This window comes from Panicum virgatum, chromosome 9K (assembly GCF_016808335.1).
Source record: "Panicum virgatum strain AP13 chromosome 9K, P.virgatum_v5, whole genome shotgun sequence".
Classification (NCBI taxonomy): domain Eukaryota; kingdom Viridiplantae; phylum Streptophyta; class Magnoliopsida; order Poales; family Poaceae; genus Panicum; species Panicum virgatum.
Window position 1 is genome coordinate 44,606,469 of NC_053144.1, and position 21,853 is coordinate 44,628,321.

At 44.8% G+C, this 21,853-nt stretch overlaps 2 protein-coding genes across 2 annotated transcripts; one reads left to right on the forward strand and one right to left on the reverse strand.

Annotated features, from left to right (window-relative positions):
• Window positions 1–160: 160 nt before the first annotated feature.
• On the reverse strand, window positions 161–5,687 carry LOC120651606 (probable methyltransferase PMT2). The gene is made up of 7 exons (XM_039929171.1): window positions 5,456–5,687; window positions 3,638–4,283; window positions 3,234–3,444; window positions 2,837–3,128; window positions 973–1,338; window positions 789–866; window positions 161–698 (listed from the first exon to the last, which is right to left on the reverse strand). Exons 2-7 carry the CDS (start codon window positions 4,277–4,279, stop codon window positions 470–472), a joined length of 1,818 nt encoding a protein of 605 aa, XP_039785105.1. The 5' UTR covers window positions 4,280–4,283; window positions 5,456–5,687; the 3' UTR covers window positions 161–469.
• An 11,375-nt stretch (window positions 5,688–17,062) lies between these two features.
• On the forward strand, window positions 17,063–21,547 carry LOC120651607 (eukaryotic translation initiation factor 3 subunit B-like). The gene is made up of 11 exons (XM_039929172.1): window positions 17,063–17,329; window positions 18,046–18,286; window positions 18,570–18,716; window positions 18,830–18,958; window positions 19,065–19,193; window positions 19,262–19,345; window positions 19,446–19,570; window positions 19,665–19,863; window positions 19,951–20,483; window positions 20,782–20,890; window positions 20,989–21,547. The coding sequence occupies exons 1-11, from the start codon at window positions 17,208–17,210 to the stop codon at window positions 21,334–21,336; spliced, it is 2,166 nt and encodes a 721-aa protein (XP_039785106.1). The 5' UTR covers window positions 17,063–17,207; the 3' UTR covers window positions 21,337–21,547.
• The last annotated feature ends 306 nt before the right edge of the window (window positions 21,548–21,853 follow it).

A 21,853-nucleotide genomic window follows, 5' to 3' on the forward strand; every position in this document is an offset into this window, starting at 1 on the left:
ACACCTTATATAGCTGAATCAGGAAAACCACTGCAAATGGATTCTTTTTTTTATCGAATACGCAGGAGAGCTGCGTATCTTTGTATTAAGAAGAAGAATAGAGTTTTATAGGAATATTGCAAATGGATTCTCAAAATGATCTCATTATCATCAGACAGCGTGCAGAAACAGCGCGAAAATCTTTCCGTACACATCTGTAAAAACGAATCTCCGTACAATGCAGCACGTAAGTATTGCTGTTTACCTACAAATCGCCAATGTTTCCGTTAATGCTCTGGTACTATATATGCACAGCAAAAAAAAAAAGGATGCCCAAATCCTGATTGTCTATGGGGCAAATCGCGAGGTCTGGGTCTTTTGTAACACTGTACTATGGAGTAAGGAGTATGAACAAAATCTATTCATTAACAAAACAGCATCCATCACATGGAAAGATGCCAAGTCATCAAGTATCACCATGGTTCTGCATCTATGAACTGTTCTCTTCTTCGCCGCCAACCCAATACTCTTTCACTGAAATTAAAATCTTCTCAAGAACGTGAGGGCCATCTTCATGATCGAGCAACTTGGACTTCCACCGCATTCCTGACACCGTGCTTCTAACCTTGTTCAGTACATCAACACTGTCCCGCAGTATGACTGCACCCTCTGGGCGTAAAATCCTATCCATCTCCAGAAGAATGTCTTCCACATCACACCTGCCGATTTTGACACACACACACACTTAGCAGATTGACACGATTTGCCTTTGTATTACCATGATGGAAGAAAGAACAGAGAACACCTACTTGTTCTGATATAAACTGAAGATGCCATAGCCATGTATCAGATCGTATGTCCTAGGGTATGTAGAGAAGGCTTCGCACCTGCCAACAATGCAACATCACGGAAAACGCAGGATCAGTTTCCACAAAACACACATAGCATCTCATTTGACAGTAAATGCCAGAACAGAAAGCATCAAAAACTCACCAATCATGGTATATGCCAATCAGACCTCGCTCATATATGATACCGAGAGTGTTATTCTCTGATATAGTGGGCACAACGTTCATCACCCAGGACATGGGAGAATCAAGTGCTGCCGCAAAACTTCCAAGGCCTGCATTCATGTCCATAATATTCCTGTACCTTGAAGAACCTATCAGCTTGTTCACCCGCTTGTAAGTATTGACATGCTTCTTCCACAACTTATTATCCTCCTCATAGTCTTCTTCTGCAACACCTGGGGCATGGCCCTCCAGAATTCTGGGAGGGATGGCAGATAGTCTCTCTGGAAACTTCTTTAACTGTGCTGACTCTCCGGGAGGTGTTATACAAGATTCCATGTTCTTATACCTAAAATAATAAACCAAACATAAAATGAAATCAGAAACCAATGTAATCAAAGTATAGAAAACTGAAAAGCAACACGTGTTGCTTCCACTATGAAGAGCATACTTTCATGTATCACTACCCATCTCAAATTACCCTACAAAAGCCAATCAATTCTTAACCCTATACTTTTTTGCTGTGTTGAAACAGAAACTGTTATCTCTACACAACGAAATCAGCACCATCCTCCTCGGGCTCACATCACGCCACGTCACCCGCAAAAAACTTGGTCGTCGGATTGTGCGATGAACGGCTCAGATCGGTGGAAGGTCCAACGATTTTGCAAAAAAGCCATCGACTTTCACCGGAATCCCACCCGCCGTCCCTCCCTCCTCTCAAGCTCCTTCCCCATCTTTTCAATGCGCGTCTCCCCAGCCAGAGGTGGCGCGACGCGGCGGGGCAGCCTCCGGTGACGACAGCGGTGGCAGCGGCCTCCCCGACCTCCCGTGGCGTGCGAACCCCGCCTCCACGGCGAGAGACGGCGCGCGGGGCCCTCCCTGACGTCCGCGGCCGGAGACGACTCATCGCCGGAGAAACCACGCTGGGCTCAACCTCCGGCGGGGCGGGCAGCAGGATTGGCCACGCCCCGAGCCGGCGGAACGACTTGGAAACCTCCCACAGCGGTGGCTCGGCGGCCACAGACCAGCTGCCCCGAGCGCCGCCGGCCCGTCCGTCCCCCCGCAGCTCCCCCTGCTCCGGCGCCTCCATGGAGCCCCGCCATGGCTTTGCGAAGTCCCTCCCTTTGCCTGCCATGCGGAAGAGAAGGACGAAAAGCAACTACATAGAAAATGGTAACCAGCTCCGTAGACGCTGAGCAATAAGTTTAGTGGGTCCCATGCACGTGGCATATACTGGTTAGTGTACCTAGACCAACCTGCCAGCACGATGGACGTCCTGCTAGCACGTGTGACTTTATTTTTTCTTTTTCATTAAAGTGATTTTGTTTCAATCGTTCCACCATGGATACACAAAAATAACATTTCTATGTGTATTTAAAAAGTTATAGAGATTTTTTCTTTTCACAAATTTTGTGAACTCCATGCTTCCACAAAATAGTTAAATTTGAGGTTTCAAGTGACATACATCAAAAAAGAAAATAGAGCTTTGCAGTTTCACTGTTAATATAGACAGATCGTCTAATCTATGTGAAAATACTACTTGAGAAAAATACTTTCTTCAATCTTCATACTTGTCTGTCTCTTATCATTTCTACTACATATCGTCACCAGACTCATCACATCAACTATGATGAAGTAAAGACCCAAAACCACCAAAGTACACTGGCCATCGTCGGTAGGCGCGGCAACGCCGCGCATTGATTCTAGTGTGTACGAATTTTGCTACAAGGATTTTGTATCTGTATATGATTATGTCCTAGTCAAGTTCAAATGGCAATAAGTTGCGATATATGCAAATAGAGCTTAAAATAGCGTAAAAGATTTTGTATAAACAGAGGGCATACCAGACATCATCTGCATCTTGAACTTTGCACATCTTGCTAGCATGACCATTCATTTGATGACATGAATGTGAATTTACTTTTTTCTGCCAAATAGCAATATCCTCCTCCTCATAAATTTTATCCCAGCAAAGCATTTCAGCAATGTTTTCAATTCTACGCTGACCTTCCTCAGCATCTTGTTTAGACTTTTTCCAAGTTTGGTAGTATTTATTCCAATTGATGGGAGGTCCAGAAAGTATCCAATAACCCCCAGGCCTCAGAACCCTGTCTACTTCCATCATATACATCCCGCCTGCACAAAGGAAAATAATACAGCTCATTAGTCATTAGATAGATAAACAAAAAGGTTGGCGCAAGTATCGCAGTCTTATGACTACGAATATTTGATACTACTCACCATTTGACTCCCATGGGATCAAGCAGCGTGAGCAATGGGCCATATCAAAAGATCTAGATGGGTATGGGAGCTTTATAGTTCCAAGTACTCCAATTACTGCAGGAACACCTCGCTCCAAAGCAAACTGAACTTGAGCTTCATGTGAGTCTCGGGGTGCAAATGACATGGTTAATATATTTCGATCCATTAGGTAAGCTCCAAAGCTTGCAACCTGTACGTAGTCAGAAATATTACTCCCAGCTATGCAGGGGATCAAGACATTAAGGTAAATTTATGTGAAGATGCAGAGAAGTCTAACTAATAACATATAATTGCATTGGAACTATGAAGTACATTAGCAAAATGCTAGCACATCATTAAGGGAGTAAATGATAGAAAAATCTGATTAGAGTTAGAGAGCATACCCCACATCCAGTATCAAGTGCAGTTCTGATTGTACCATCAGCAAGTGGGATTATCGATGCAAGTTCGTCAAGGTAAGCACTTGCTCCATTGGGAAACATTGTCCCTCCTCCTGGAAATTTGAACACATCTCCCTGAAATTGGATCCAGTTCTGAACAGCTTTCTCGACTGTCAGACTTTTATATGGAGCATTCGCATATGGAACATAGTCACGGCTCTTGGGCCAAGGGAAAGGGGTGACATAGCCTTTTGGTGCTGGGATTAGACAGTGCAGCTTCTCATTCTCTGAAGGGCAATGCCTTTCTCTGTATGTCATATTTTCTCTAGGAAAGGCCATTGCTCGGCTCTGGTCTTGACAAGGAGTATAGTCACTGTATCGGATGTGGCATGGCTCAATCACTTTATTGGTCATGATCAATGGATTTGCACCACTTATGCTATGATGGGTCTCAAAGTGCAAATTTGGCAAGATTGTACAGTCGGTTTCTTGGTTAACCCTCAAGGCTATACTATCACCCCTTCCTGTCCCACTTTTCTGCCAAGCACCTAATATGTAAAAGAAGCAGCACAAACCCATCACAATTACTATTGTCATCGTGCTCCGCGTTCTACTATCGCATGGATTCATTCTTGAGCCCCTCATGAATCTGCATCAACAGAAAAAAACATTAGGTACCACTTTAAATGAATTGTAATTGAACTACTTGTGGTATAAAATGACTTTATGAACGAGATACTCAGATCAAACAAATGAGACGTCAAAAACACAAGTGACAGATGAATAAAATGGAAGTTAACTCGATCTGAAGTTTTTAGGTGAGGCATGATCCCCATGAATCTGCTCTTGTTCCGACAGATCGTGGCCAGTAATAAATTAGTGAATTGGGCCTGTTAGTGCCAAAATAAAATATCAACAGGGGACAACTTGAGCACCTCATAAATCTGATGTTGTAAGAGGAAAATCATTATGCACTCACTTCAAATGAAGCAGGCATTTGTGGTACACAATGTTCCATGAACGAGATACTAATGTCTAGTAAAATAGATTCCAAAAGGACAATCGACAGACAGTTGAAACTAAACATGAAGTATGGATCTGGATCTTATGAGAGGTGTCATCTCTTTAACTTCACTCTTGTTCCAACAGAATGGTTCTGACAATAAATTAGTGAATCATCTTACCATACTATCAAATGCATGTTACAAGATAACGACATGAGATACCAAGTCCCATATATGCTCAAACTCTGAGAGAGAAGCTTCCTGGATAAAGATAAATGATAATCTACCCAGCAAGGCCAGCACACTAGTCCTGAGCACCATGTTTGGCGCTCTCCCATGTGCATCAACACCAATCTGTGACTACGCCTAGATATTTCAGATCCCTAACCGATTTGTTTATCCCTGGAGCTAGCAGTCCAGTCCATCCCGGAGCTTTTCATAGAGCACGAAGCCACGATGATACATGGAATTCAAATCAGGGGTAAAGAAGGACAAACTCCCGATGATTGCTTGGCAGGTGATCGATCCCAACGCAACCCCGATTGGAACGGCAAACAACACAGCAGTAGCAGTAGCCCCTCAGCGACTCCGCTAGGCTATACCATTACCAACCACACGCACCGCACGACGCGCTCCTCGGCGTCGTGACCTCGTGATTCCGTGATTCCACGGCGGCGGATCAAAGCAACAACAGAACCCAAAACAAGGCGAATCGCAGAAACAACGGCCGAGCTAGCTGGAACCCCCACAGCCGAGAGGCAACCGAAACGAACAGGGCCGAATTCAAACGGAAGCGGCGCGGGAGGAGGAAGCAAACCTCTCTCTATGCAGGGGGAGGCGGGGGGCTGGTTGAGCGGAGCGGGGACAGCTTCAAGCTCGCCGTGGCGGCGGGGGACAGCTTGGGGCTCGCCTCGGCGGCGGCGGGGACGGCAGCTTCGAGCTCGCCGCCGCTGCGGCGGGCGGAGAGAGCCCGAGGGGGTTGGGCTGGGGGATTTGGTGGGGTTGGTCGCGGCCGGCGCTGCGGATTTGACTTTCTATTGTCCCGCGCTGCTGCGGCGTCGTAGAGCGAGTCGTCGTGTGGTGGTGCCGGTGCGGCTACTGCTCTCCCCTCCGAGACAGAAGGGAAGGGGGGAAACGAAAAGGGGAAGGGAGGGCGAGAGGCGGACGAGGAGGCGGCGAGCCGGTCGCTCTTGGCGCGTGCCCTGTGGCGGTTGCGGTTTGTAGCTTCGGCCCGTCGGCCGGCCGCGCCGGCCGGCTTGGAACCGGTCGGTTGCAAACTGGAGAGTGGAGACGTGTCTTCCAGGTCAGTTGCCCAGGCGCCTCTGCCTCGCGGTGTCCTACGGCGGCACACGGAACATTCAGGGAAGCCACAGCGGCACACGGCCGTCAGCACGCCACCATGTCGCCAGATCTCCATCTGGCGTTGGTTTCGTGTCCGGGATTCAAAATGCAGGTCTCTGCTGAACCTTGCTTTGCACTTTGGGAGGCCACGTTTAGACACGGTCGGGCCGGGCGGCAGGGACCAGGGTTCAACTAACCAGTGGGTGCCAAACCGATCCAAATTCAAAATTTAAATTTAAATTCAAAAAAATGAAAAAAATTCAAAAGATTTCTAAAAATACTTCAAGGTGCGACGAATCTAATGGTGTTAAATTTTCTCAAAAATTCGTTCATTTAGTATAGTTTGCGGGGATTTAAAGTTAAACAAAAAAACGTGCATGCAAAAGTATACAAATACAATGTAAAAGTAGTACAAAAGATGGTTGGAGGGTTCGTTTAGACTAAAATATGTTATACAAATATTTATTTAGTATGCTTTGCGGGCATTTGAATTAAAAAAAATTGAATTTGACCGGTTACTAGTCAAACCGGCCGGAAAACCGGTCTAACCGGCCGGTATACCGGTACGAACCGGTTGAACTGCGCTATTTGAATTCAAATTTGAATTCCACCTGGGAGACCGGGCCGACGCCTTTTGATCATTGGCTATGCTAGTAGAGACCATACATAGTTGACACATTAAGATACCAATCAATCTGAGGATGAGGATATCTTGCTGGATGCTAATAATTGTGAATAAGTTTGGTTCTGAGCTTCCACTTGGTATTTCTTGGTGAATAAAGAATTAGGCATATAGAGGAACCTTGAAAGCACAAACTTCATCAGTTATTATCTCCTCTACACTAATATAAGTTTTTCATGGTGCATTCGTGAGAAGCCAACAGACAATTGATACACAAAGGCTCATTCAGAGAATACTTATTTGGTTCTTTTCCATATGTTCAGATTTCAGAAGGCCCTGACCATATACTTGTTTCAATGTAGCAGTAGTGGGAGGGCACAGCAAAATAGCCGCCTAAAACCATCTCAGGGTTCAAATTGACCTATTTTTTTTAAAAAAAAATCTGGGGATTATTTCCTATCATGACAGTCAACCTCTATTGCTTTCTTGTTTCTATCAGCCATATCATGACTGTGTTTTACAAGCATGCTAAATCCCAGAAATTGTTGAATCATTAGTGTTGCATCTTTTTGCCCAAGAATGAGCCTGACTGTGTGCAAGGTGGCATCATGCACTGAATGTTAGTCAATATAATGGGCTGGTCTGCTTTTACCGTTATATACTGGGGGACATGTTGCTTGTGGCCCTGATCAACCCGGCAGATTAAAAGGATTTTACAGCATTCATTCGTCACAAAAGATTACAGTGCTTTCAGTGCTCGTCTTGCAGTGCTTCTTCCATTCAACATCTTTAAATATATTTACCGTTATATACAAAGGATTGTTGTTTGATCACTGCAAACCAAAGTTCAGTCTTTACACCTTTGCTTACAATCAATGCAGTTACTCAATCAGGTCTAGCTATCAAAATGCTTCTGTCTCAATTAGGTTCCTTTGCTTTTGATAGCTCGGTTTGTTCTGCAGAAGCTCTTCTTTGCTGTGAGGCATCTAGTGCAAGCTCTTTCTTTGCTATTGAATGTAGATCAAATGTTGTTTATCAGTTAAACACACATTTTAGAAATGCAGTCAGCACTTGTACTGAACATATTGCTTGCAGGATCACCCATTTAATTGAGTGGTGCATGTAGATTACTTGTATTAACTGCCCATTTCTCTAGTATGTACAATTACTTGATACCTTGTAGGTTTTGTGAATGCAAACAGAACACTATACTTGAAAATTTATGCATGTACACTGTAATATTAACTTTAGGTGTTCTCTTTGCCTTTTCAGGCATGCACTGGTGTCTTTGGCTTTCAGTTTTCGGTTGGAGCGTGGGGATTATGTAGAAGTATGGATTGATAGATGGATGAATCTGTAGGGACTTGAGTAGTGTGCGTATGTGCCTTGTAGTTACAGCTGCAATGGTGGCATGTGATAAATCTGTCAATGGATTATAGATGCGTGCAGTTGTATTGAATCAGCTGCTGATCTGTTGTGCTGAACCAGCTGCTGAGTTGACATTTTTTTTTGTGCATGTTGGTTGATGGATGTTTTAGCTCGGAGTGTTATCTGCCTGTTAGCAAAATAGAAGAGTTGTTGTGAGTTGATCTGTTGCTCTGAGTTGTTTTCTTTTGTTTCAGCTCAGGGCACTAGCTTAGTTCCATTCCATGCTGCACAACCGAAGACCTGCACTGGTTTTGATCCTGGCCTGGAATGACTGATGACCAGGAATGAGTGACACAGGTGGAATAACTCAAACCGGGCCTGGAATCAAAACAGGCCCGGAATAAAAAAAAACCTTGCCGAACGAGGCCTACCCGGTACATAGACACAGATGTTAAATATCGCGTCATATATTGAAGAAAGAAAAAGAAAAAAGATCATGAGGGTCAACTTGGTATGCTACTCCCTCAATCACAAAATATAGCTACCTAAAGAATTAGTTAAGTTAAATATTTTTATCTTTAACTAACAATACCTTTAAAAATAATTAGCTTTAAAAAATGGTTACATGTTAAAACATAGTTGATTTTATTATTAATCAGAATCAATTAATATCATGTTTATGTTGTCAATCTTTATATTTTTTTACTATTCGTAATCTCTACTATTTTAAGTAAGCAATGATTCTACGGTCCGTCAATCAGAACCCTAATTACAACCTGAATAAATTAATGGAACCTGGACAGTCAATACCTTACACGGTCACAGTACATCAAATTGTTCATTGATACGAGTGAGATTTCTATGAGTAAAGAACATCTCAAATTGGGTAGGGAGGGTAGCCCGGCTGGCTCGAAAAAGGAGGGCCGGAGTTTGAATCCCGGGCGGCGCACCTCGCTGGGAGTGAGGACGTTGTCGGCCAGGCATATCGTAGAGAGAATCTAGCTTCCTAATTAAGATTCCAACAAACTTGGAGAATAACCCAGCCTCTAGCCTCAGAAAGAACATCTCAAACTTTAGCCATATTCGATTTTTTATCTGGGAGTAGTGTAAAAGGCGGCGGAGCCTCATGTTTTGGGCGTCTTTTTCTTTTTTATATTTAAAAAAAAATAAAAAATTCAAAAATATATGTCCGTTTTGAAAATTTTCGAAAATACCCTCCTGTCGCCCCTTGGCCGGGCGACAGGACCCTAATGTATTTTTTTTTTTGAATTTGCAAAGAGGTCCCTGGCCGGGGGGAGGGGGCCTGTCGCCCCCCCAGGCGACAGGGGCTTGTCGCCCCTCCAACGGGCGACAGGGCCCCCCACGGGCGACGGGGGTCTCCCACCCTATATAAGCCCTGGCATCCATTCCCTTCTCATTTGAGCCCAAAAATTACACCAAAAATTCAGAAAAAAAGAGAGGGGTGAGGAGAAAAAAAGCGACGAAACTCTGCTGGGCACGGCTATCTCATTACAAATAAACATCAGAGATACAAACATCGGATATATCTAACCACCCCTAGGGCGTCGGACCCTCTTAGCCCTCTGCTGGGCACGGACATGGCCCTCGGAGTAGGTGTGACGATCCGGAGACCTCACCTGTTGCTCAGGACGCAAAAGGGGCTGTGGTGTCTGCTGCTAAGAGATCCCAAGTGGCGCTCCTCCTAGCTGTGAATAGCCCAAGACATCGGGGTCACCGTGCGCGTCAGGTGAGTCTGGAGTCAAGCTGTCGAGTTCGTCTAAGGTGAAGCCCTCGTTATCTGGAACGAACGTACTCGAAACAAACCCTGCGTACCATATAACCGTAAACCAACATATATTGCGTGGTAAATTAGTGAGTGTATTGAGAGAGTGTTTTGTACCAGGTCGAAAGGAGGAAGAAGAAGGTCCGTCGCCCGCATCGGGGTAGAATCTTACGCATAAAATACGAATGTTAGCGTACGCTCGTGTCTTTCGTCATGACATGTAGAAACCGAAATACGAAACATAAACTAACCTGTGTAGGCCGGTATCTGTGGAACAGTTAGAAACACATGAATTATCTTATGAATATTAATATATATAAGCAAAAATGATCAAGAGACTCACCGCGCCAGCTAGTGCCTCCACGTGGTGCCGGGCATAGCCATCCTGAGGCCTCGCCTGGTGTGGTTGCGGGTGAGTGTCAACATAAACCAGACGAGCCCGAGTCCGGGGTAAGTACCAGGTGAGGTAAGCACTAAAGGAGCTGTCTGTGTGTGGTCCTGTTGGATGGACCAAGTGCTCGTCTGCATGTTCCCATTGGTCCACCCACGGTTGCATCTTGGTGAGCCAATCATCAGAGCACGGCAAGCCACTCCTTGACAACCTACAAAAGTGGACCACGAAGAATCGTTAGATTCGACACAAATATATGAGCCAAGTTCATTCATAATTACCTGTGGTGCTGGCGACTGACACGCTCCAACGCGGTGGGCACCGGAAACTCCTGGCGCTGCCCAAACTGTCTCCTGACTCTCCAGTGGCAATATGCCTCAACCGCGATGTCGTAAACTAGGACGGCTGTAGTAAACCACAGGCTCGCATTCGCGGAGCAGTGCGAAGACAGGCCTGCTGGTGCACGGGTAGCCACAGCCTCAGGGCTGTAAGGCTCCCAGACCACGTCCTCGGGCGTCAGCATGTCGAGCTCCGAAACAAACTCAGGGTATGCGCGTCTAACCTGCGCATGCGCCCAGGACCTCTGCAGTCCGAATAAGTAAAATTAAAAGTGCGCTAATGCATCATGTAACAATGAATAACAAAATTAGATTTGTTGCGAACATACCTGACGCCAGATCCAGAGAGTTCCCATAGTGGGCCTGTCGTCCTCCTCGTCGCCGTACATGGCCTCGTGGTAAGTCTCGTGGCTGACGATGGGCCGACCAACGGCTAGCCTCTCGTACGACCAAAATTGTAGCTGTAGTGGGCACCCCGATAGGATAGCGTTCCCATGTGTCTTCATGCAGCCGTCGCAGAGTCCACGATAAGTGGCTGCAAGTACCGCCTCACCCCAATTGTAGGCCGGTACGTCCTCGTCCCCATCCGCAATCTCCCGTGCATACGGAAGGAGAATCCTATCGACCGAGTTGCCATGAGTGTTGTTGAACATGATGTAACCAAACAACCAAAGTAGGTACACCTCCAGCGATCTGGTCACACTGTACTCGTCGGCATCCGCAGCCAACAGGGCAGGCTGCATAAACAATTAAGATTAATGGTTTCAACTGACAATACAACATGTGAATCATAACAATTAAACTTAAATATGCAATGAATACGTACTGTAAACTGTAGGAACCATGTCTTCGAAGGACCTGCTGCTCGCGGGTGCGGGTCGATCGGACCTGCTTCTTTCACGCGGTCAACCAGGGCAAAACGGGCCTCTGGTCATCCTTCCACGAGGCCGCCACCACACGCGGACCTACAGCCTCCCCGACGATAGGGAGGCCGAGGAGGTAGGCCACGTCCTGCAGCGTAGGAGTCATCTCCCCACACGGGAGGTGGAATGTGTGTGTCTCCGGCCTCCATCTGTCAACGAGCGCCGTCAGGAGGGATCGGTCGAGCTGAATAGGCCCACCCTCGACAAGACGGCCCAGAGTCAGTAGACCGGACTCACGTAACCTGCAATAAACAAAATTGTCGAAACAAAGGAATACTGACGAATACATAAGTGATAAACAATAATATTTTATTACATACCTGTCAACCCAATCGTGGTGTATAGAGATCGCCTCCCCGGGTGGACGAGGACGTAGCACCTCTAGGGCTCGGTGCTCAACTGCTGCAAAGTAAGACATGTGGCTCGAGTCGATAACTGGGTCCAGCAAGGAGTCCATCTCCATACCTGCATTCAAAAATATATGAGAACACATAGGTACATATATGTTCCATACAAACTGGACGCGTAATATTTATACATTACAGATAGGTTCGATACAAACTCCACGCACGATTACTACATATTACAGATAGGTTCGATACAAACTCCACACATGATATTTATACATTACAGATATGTTTCATACAAACTGGACGCACGATTACTACATATTACATATATATTCGATACAAACTCCACGCACGATTAGTATATAGGTACAAACTGCACACTGGTGGATCATGACACCGAGTGCCTTCCACGAGCAATTCTCGTCGATGGTCGTCTGAACGTAGGAGGTGCTCCATCTCTGGGATTTCCGAAAGAACCGACGTCAGCAGCATCGTGAAGTGCATTTTGAGGACACTTCTTGTAGTTGTGACCCAATGCTTCACATTGCTGCAATGCTTTTGTGCCTTGCTTGCTTCGGACTCGTCCATACCATTCCGAATACGACGTGTCTGACGGCGGCCTTTGTCTTTCTTAGTGGCTGGATCAAGAATGAACATCTTATTCTCATTATCCTGAATGAAAGGTCCCACGATTCCAATCCCGTATACCTCATGTCCCCAGGTGGATACAACTGCTTTCTTGCTGAAGTAAGGTGAAACAAATACTCCTTGCTGCAATCCAGACTCTGCACATGCCGCAATGAGATGCGAGCATGGCAAATGCAATAACTTAAGCTTCATGCAGGAGCAGAAGGCTTTGCCATCTACTGTAATCAAACTCTCATGTACCACCCTATCTCTACGGATACCACGACCAGTTCTATCCTTGCATAGAACCTCAAATCTATGCTCCATTGTACCTGTCGATATGACGAGGTGCAGTTTGACCTTTTCAATCTTCTGTTGCATATATTATGTCACTATTGTGCAAAACTGAATTTGGGGGTTGCTGATGTTTATGCTTGCAGCCGTGTAACGCTCTCTGAAATACTTCATGCACCCATACATGATGAACTCAACAATTCCCACAAGAGGAAATGCACGACAAGAACGTATAACCATATTGAAACACTCTGCATGGTTCGTTGTCTGAATAACATACCGTATTCCGTTGGTATCATAAAGGAATGATCATTTCTCCTTAGGTGCACCTCGAATCCAGTGTGAAAATGGCTTCTCAATTGAATCCCTAGCCTCCACAGCCTGACTCGTACTTGCTCCTGATGCCCTTACCTTCACTAGCTCTGCAGTCAACTAATCAAGCATCTGTCATAATGCATTGAATTTTCTCTGTTGATTTTGGGTGCGCAACCCCTTAAACATGTTCTTAAGATCCTTGTTCTTAAAGTGGTCATAGAAGTTTGCACCCATATTGTAGCAAAAATGGTCTCTCATGCCATATTTCAATATAATGTTTTGGCGATTGATGACACACACAACACTTGGACTAATATGATTGTTAAGATGATCATTCTCAGGCTTTTAGGTTCAAGTGATGATAAAGAGAAGATAGGCGTAACTAGGCCCGAAGGGCCGCCCCTACGAGGGTTCCAAGGGACAAGAATTGAAGAGACCGTGAAGAAACTCAAGTCAAAAAGATCAAGACGCAGACAATTTGCTATCACCGGTTAAACCGATGATGAGCAAATTGCACTCATCGGTGTAATGAACTTGGCATCGGATGAACCGACGATGCCTGAAGACAACTCGTCGGTGCAATTACTTGAAGTAAAGACAGACTCAGAGACACCGGTTAAACCGACGATAAAGAAAAAGTGAGCGTCGGTGCAGTTGTACAGAGACTCCATTTTTCGGGGGGTTTCTGAGCTTGCACTCACCGGTTGAACCGACGTTAGTTTTTGAGAGTGTCGGTCGATTGATCAAGTAGCCGTTGGAGCAGTAACGGCTAGTTGCTGGAAAAATACACTCACCGGTTAATCCGGTGATGACAAAAACTAGAGCGTCGGTTTAACCGGCGTTAAGAGTTTTCGTCAGCCTTTTTCCCAACGGCTAGTTTGGAGGGTTGGGCTATATATATGCCACCCCACGGCTCATTTGAGAGTGTTGAAGACCAAGGAAGTATACAAGAGCCAAAGATCATCTCCAACCACCATAGTGCTTCATCGTACATCATATAGGCTTAAGCACACTTGTGAGAGTGCTTAGTGCTTGATTAGGCTTAGTTCTTGAGAGAACTAGCTTGAGAGAAAGCCTTGCTGCGGCAAGCAACTTGTGATCCGTCGTGTGACCCTCCGACTTGGTGTGGAGTGGCAACGACACTTTGTGCGGGGGAAGAGGTGACCCCCTCCTTGGTGGAGAAGCTCCGTAGTGGATTTTCGGCCGGGTGACCGAGAGAGACGGTGGCGGTGCACGAGACTTAGTGTCTTAGGGGCACTTGCCTTTGCTTGCCGGCATCGCCTTGGTGGCGTAGTGCAAGACGGTGATCGGAAGAGCCTGGGTGCCCCGTGGACGTAGGCGTTTGTGCCGAACCACGTTACATGACTGTGTCTACTCGGGAGTTTGCATCCCTCTTGCACTTACCTCTTTACTTACCGTATTACGTTTCCGCATTTACTCTATCTTGCGTATCTTTACTTTTCTAGTTGGTTTGATTAGGATTGGCTAGGTTGCAAGTCTTTTAGGGGTAAGTAGAGAGTAGCATAGATAAACCTTAGTCATAACTAGCATGTATAGGACGTGTTAGGTTTATCTTATGCAAGTAGTTTACGCCCTAGGTTAAAAAGCGATTAGCGACCCTATTCACCCCCTCCCCCTCTAGGGTCGGACACCCCGGTGATCCTTACACATATGCCTAATGCACCACCTGTTTTGAACATCGGGCAACAATGGAGGCGTTGTCGCAGTTCCACGTTGCAATTTCAGTATTGATTGCAGCATACCTGCATGCATATCACTAATAAGGCACACATCTGGACGTGCAGCAACAATATGAACCTTCACTCGTTCAAGGAACCGATACCAACTGTCTAAGTTCTCATTCTCAACAAATGCAAATGCGAGCGGAACTATTTGGTTGTTGCAATCTACCCCGATTGCGGTGAGTATCTGACCTTTATACCTTCCAGTCAGAAATGTGCCATCAATGCAGATCACCGGAAGACAACACTGAAATGCCCTAATACAGGCACCTAGGCAAAAGAAGTCTCGTTGCAGAATGCTTTACCCCTAGTCACGGCTGGTACGAGATATGTGTCATAAAAGCTTCTAGGATTTCTAGCAGCAACCTGGGATAACATACGAGGTAGGTTATCATATGATGCCTCGTATGTGCCGAACCGCATCTCGAACACCCTTTGTTTAGCCCGCCATGCCTTCAAATAACTAATGGTGTACTGGTAAGTCTGCTCAATGTGTCGAACAATTATTTTTGGCTCATAATTTAGGTTGTCCATAACCAACTCATATATTTGCTTTGCAACGAAGTCGCATGATATATTGCGATGCGAGGGAAGAACTTCTGACAGCAAACAAGTATGCTCTGTCACAATGGAACATTTCCAGTTCGACTTCCATATTCTCTTGAATGCATGTACTCGCCATGGACATCCATTATTCACACACTTCACCTCATATTCTTTACTGCCGGACTTTACGACTCTAAATTCTCGTTTCAATGATATTGCCCATAGTCTCACAGCATCTTTTACGGCTTCAATGTTTGGATATGTTGCACCTTGCACTACCTCATTCCCTCTGTACTCCCACTCCTGATTTCGTACGTCTTTCTGCGACATGATTGCCAAAACCATGCTCCTTCCACTCTGTTGGCAATGAGTACTGCTCGTCATCAGATGAGCCCTCATATTCTTCCATCTCTATTTCGGTTTGGTCTTCTGCCTCCATCTCATCCACAATGCTATGTATCATCTCTCCCTCATCAGCAAGACCCTGTGGTCCGATATTTTGGTTCTCTATCTCTTCTAACTCATCTTGCTCAACATAGTTGGTCTCTCTTCGAATACTCGGAGTTGCTTGATCTGCACCATGTTGGATTTCATTTTGTGTCTTCTCCCAGATTTGAACAAAAATTGCCAGAGGCCACCCACGCTCTAGAGCTGCTTGCATGTACTTCTGCCAGTCATCCGTAAAAACTAAGTATGCATTTCAACTATAACATATAAATATTCATAACTACGTGATGACACTCAAATTCTATACTGCATATGCGAAATTCTATTCTAAATCGTAATTAATTTATAAACACGTCTCTAATAGTACTGCAATTATAATAATAAACGCGTAGTACTAATTTTCTAAACTAATTTACTACTACGTAACTAAAGTATCATTAAACTCCTATTTAAATGGTTCTACTATAGCACTAATTAAATTAAATTACTCTACAATACCAATGGAAAAATACATAAGCTAAATATACTAACCTGCAGATCACAAGTGCACAATCCGGCAGGGCTTCGCCGCTTCCCTTCTCCTCACCGCTCTCTTTTTTTCTGGATTTTTGGTGGAATTTTTGGGCTCAAATGAGGAGGGAATGGGGGTAGAATGCTTATATAGGGGGTAAGACCCGGTCGCCCGCGAGGGGGGACAGGCCCCTGTCGCGCCTGTGGATGGCCCCCCGGTCACCCGAGGTCGCCCCCTTTTGCCCGTGGGGGGGGGGGCGACAAGCCCCCTTCACCTGCGCGCCCCCGGCCAGGGATCTTGTTGCAAATTTAAAGAAAATATATTACATTTAGGGTCTGTCGTCCTCATAGGGCGACTGGTGTATATTTTTAAAATTTTTCAAAACGGACATATATTTTTAAAATTTTGATTTTTTTTAATATAAAAAAGAAAAAATTCCCACGTTTTGGTCTCTATTCGGCTGGGGGGTTGGGCCCATCAGCCCAACTCATGGACAGTTTCGTGGTCACTGTGTTGAAATTACTCAAAAAATTATATGGACTAATAATATATGTGACTAATATTAAGAAAATGAAATGACTCTTTCATTGTTAAAATTCTATATCTGACTAATATACGAAAAATTTTGAGGTTTAGTTTGCAGTTTTCGTGTTAGTTCTTTTTGTTTTTATTTAAAGCAATGGTAAAGCATAGAATAATCATCGCAAAAGAAATTTCTTACGTGTTAAATGCAAAAGATGAAAGGGGTTTTGACGAATTTTCCCAAGAAGAGGATTGAGAGAGCGAGGCTCTACATGGCCCACCTGTCAGCCTCGAGTCATAAGAAGAGCCTCGCGACTCCAACCAAAACCCCAGCCCTCACCTCCTCTTCCCCCAGCGCCGCCGCCACGCCCCCGCCGCCACACAGCGCGAGCACCCCCGCCTTCTCTCTCGTTCTCCCAGAGGGTTTCAGGCGTCGTATGTAGGAGAAGATGGCGCTGGCAATCTCCATGGAAGGAATCGAGGCGCGTGCGCGGGAGCTTGGGGTGGACCTCTCCGCCGTCGATCTGGACTCCATCACCCTCCCGGCCGGCGAGGACTTCGGCATCCTCAGGTAGACGCTGCGCGCCGCCTCACGGTGTATCCCAATCCGCCACGCGACGCCACGCCACGCCCATCGCTCGTAGTATTGTGGTGGCCTTGGTTGCCCTAATTTTGCTCCACCTAGATGCGAACGTCTGCGGTGGGATTTTTTAGATTTCGTGCAGTACGAGTGTTTTTCCGTAGGTTCCGGTGGCAGTTAGTGCGCAGAGCAGATTTGAGCGATTTTATCTCGTCGTGATTGATATGCTTCTGCTGCTGTTGAACTGGTACCCGTATGTTGCGTTGCTGCTACGAAATATGCTTTTAGATTTATGTGTTTTGTGGTTTTATGCTGTTCAGCACCCAGATGATTATATATGTACCTGAGTCTGGCTAATGCTAAAGAATCTGCCGAACTGTGTAGTATTAATTTGATGCGCGCAGCTGCAAACATTTGTGCATTTTTGTGTTGATTTTCCTCTTTGAAAACGGTGCTAATTTTCTTGTATGCTACTTATTTTGTGTATTATAAGCATAGTACACGAAATCATAGGCTAGCTACAATAGATTATAATCAGGTGAGATATCTATCAGGACTGATAGTGTCTTCTTTTGCTACACGGCGAGAAAGTAAATCTGTAGCATTACGAGATATGCAAAATGGTTTTTAGTTACTGGTCCTTGCTTTTCTGAGTTACAATACTTCTTAATTTGTTTTCGGTGTTGCTGATTGCTTATAATTTGCAGTGATGATGAGGAGATACTTCGAGATGAGGACCCCCCTGAACTTGAAATGGGTTTATCTAACATTATCGTAGTGGACAATCTGCCGGTTGTTCCTCCAGAAAAATTTGAGAAGCTTGAGAATGTCATTAGGAAGATATACAGCCAAATTGGAGTGATAAAAGAAAATGGTCTATGGATGCCGGTAAACCCAGAGACAAAGAAAACGTATGGCTACTGTTTCATTGAGTATAATACCCCTCAGGTAGTTTACTTCTTGTTAGTCACATTTCTCTTCCTTATCTGCTCAGTTGACTTTTTCTTTTGAACATTTTCACACTCCTTGCATCTGGGATGTGGTCCATACGATTTTGCAACTGTGTATTCTTAAAAAATTGTTTTGATAATTTGAACCATGTTACTTTTCCTCCATTGTTTTTGTTTCAGCCCCCTCTTTTACCCTTGAGTTGATAGAAACAGGAAAAAAAATCTTCTTCATTTAAAGAAATTAGGTTGATCGTATTTATCTTTGTTTGACATACTGCCAGGAAGCTGAGCTTGCAAGGGAAAAAACCAATGGGTACAAGCTCGACAAGTCTCATATCTTTGCAGTTAACATGCTTGATGACTTTGAGAAATACATGAAGGTTCCTGACACATGGACGCCTGCAGAAATAAAGCCATACACTCCTGGAGTAAGTTTCTATTGCTTCTCGACTCCCTTGGAAACCTACTTTTTAGTGCTAACATTTTTTTAGGCAGCTACATTTATGTCAGGCAACATTGATATCTTCATTTTGCATCGCAGGAAAATCTTCTGAAATGGCTAACTGATGAAAAGGCCCGAGATCAATTTGTCATCCGTGCTGGTACATTGACAGAAGTTTACTGGAATGATGCTAGAAAGCTGGCACCTGAACTTGTGTTTCAAAAGCAGGTATGCATTTACTTCTCGTAGTTGATTAAAATTTAATTGGATGGTCTTCTACTTCCATTTATAAGAAATCCATGTTGATACTTATCCTGTTACTTTTTTTTCCCAGTACTGGACAGACAGTTTCATTCAGTGGTCCCCTCTTGGAACATACTTGGCAACGGTTCATAGGCAGGGGTCACAGGTGTGGGGCGGTGAAAATGGCTTCGAGCGGTTGATGCGTTTTGCTCATCCGATGGTACTGGTTTTACCACACTAAATTCTACCCAATATTTGATGTTCTAGCTGACAGTGGCTTTGTACCAGGTCAAACTGATTGACTTTTCTCCTGGTGAGAGATATTTGGTCACATACAGCAGCCACGAGCCCAGCAATCCTAGAGACACACATGTAAGAGTTTGTCACAGATAAATCTCTGCCCATAGCTTTCCTTTCCTTTTTCCCCAAAGAAAAATCTTTTCCTTTCTGACTAACATTCTTAATATTGTAGAGGGTTATCCTAAATATCTTTGATGTAAGGACTGGAAAAGTTATGCGAGACTTCAAGGGAAGTGCTGATGAATTTACCACTGGCGGGAATGTTGGTGTTTCTGGTGTTTCGTGGCCCATTTTCAGGTGAAGACACAGTTTAGCATTTGTGAAATGATGCTTAAATCTTTTGTTAAGTTGTCCTAGTTGGATGCTTACTATATTTTTTATGTGTTCAAAGGTGGGGTGGTGGAAAGGATGATAAGTATTTCGCAAGGCTTGGGAAGAACGTAATATCGGTCTATGAAACAGATACATTCTCCCTTCTCGACAAGAAGTCATTGAAGGTAGAAAATGTAGTGGACTTCAGCTGGTCCCCCACTGATCCAATCATATCCTTGTTTGTGCCTGAAATGGGTGGTGGCAACCAGCCAGCAAGGGTGAGCAGAAATTTCTGTACCAAACCTCATATAAGATGTTTTTCATTATTTATTTGTGAAGGCTAAAATCTGTCTTTCTTTTGGCAGGTGAGCCTTGTGCAAATTCCAGGCAAAGAGGAACTGCGGCAGAAAAACCTTTTCAGTGTCAGCGACTGCAAGATGTATTGGCAGAATAATGGAGAATATTTTGCTGTCCAGGTTGATAGATACACAAAAACAAAGAAGAGCACCTACACTGGGTTTGAGTTGTTTAGAATTAAGGAGAGAGACATCCCAATTGAGGTCCTTGAACTCGAGAACAAGAATGACAAGATCATTGCATTTGCCTGGGAACCTAAAGGCCATCGCTTCGCAATCGTTCATGGTGATGGCCCTAGGCCTGATGTTAGTTTTTACACCATGCGAACAGCAAATAACACTAGCCGTGTGTCGAAGCTCACCACTCTCAAGGCCAAGCAAGCTAATGCGCTGTATTGGTCTCCTGCTGGCCGCTTCATTGTTCTTGCTGGCCTGAAGGGATTCAATGGACAGCTGGAATTCTACAATGTTGATGAGCTTGAAACGATGGCAACAGGAGAGCATTTTATGGCAACAGACATAATGTGGGATCCTACTGGAAGGTGAGCTAATAACCGGGTTTAGAAATTTGCTTATTCTTCCTTTGACACTGGTATTTGATATTCTAAATATCATGTCGAAATTCGAAACAGTATAGTCCCTTTTTTACACCTACAGATCACATGCATGTTAAATGGAGAAGTCATGATTTTTGTCAATTCTAAGTTCCATGCACCTTAGGATTGTATTCATTAAATTCTATTTCTAATTATGATCAAGCATTCAGTTGCTATACTGTATTTTGGGTTGACCCTGATGACTTAAATGAACTGAAATGGTTTTGCAATTCTTTTTGTTCAGATATCTTGCAACTGCTGTTACCTCAGTCCATGAAATGGAGAATGGATTTCAAATATGGTCCTTCAATGGCAAGCACCTTTACAAGGTGTCAAAGGATCACTTCTATCAGGTAAATGTCCAATAACTTTCTCTGTTTGGACATATTTCCATAATGTTTGATTGCCCTCAATTATAATGTTTGTATTATACATGGACTGAATGATACAGTTTATTTGGCGGCCAAGACCACCATCACTTTTATCTCCTGAGAAAGAAGAGGAGATAGCAAAGAACCTTAAGAAGTACAGCAAGAAATACGAACAAGAAGACCAGGATGCGTTCAACCAGCTGAGCGAGCAGGAGCGCAAGAGGCGGACACAGCTCCAGGAAGAATGGGACTCGTGGGTTGCCAAGTGGAAGCAGATGCATGAGGAGGAGCGTGCATATAGGAGGGAGCTCAGGGACGGGGAGGCCAGCGATGAGGAGGAAGAGTACGAGGCCAAGGAGGTTGAGGTGGAGGAAGTGGTGGATGTCACTGAAGAAGTTCTCGCATTTGACCTCCTGGATCAGGAGTGAAAGGCTTATGATATAATCTGTTGAGTTGCTTTTAGTTTACCATCGTGTCGAAGTTCATCACCGGCGCATTGCATAATAGGCTCAGTGATCAAGCTCACAGTTTGCTGATCGTTTTACTTGTCTGTACACTTGCTGCTTGAATTTACGGACCATGTATTCAGATATCAAATTTTGCTGCTGGATTACTAATCTTTGTCTGGCTTTGCCACAGCTATGGTCTCAATGATTGATCTTTCGTTGACAAAACCTAAATTACATGAGAAACAAATGATGGTTGCATTTCAAAATGCAGAAATGTCCTAGCCTAGCTTGAGAAAGAACACTCGCTGCAATAGTAGACGTTTTAGTTGGATTGGCGCTTCTCCCAATCGGTCCCGCTTTCCCGCCCACGGCTCACGGCGATGCAGCCAGCTGATGCGACGGAGACACGGGAGTGGCCGCCGCCATCAACACTGGTTGCGAAGTGGCGCATCCAGGCAAACGGTGATCCGCCTCGTCAGAGCCTGAAGCGACGACG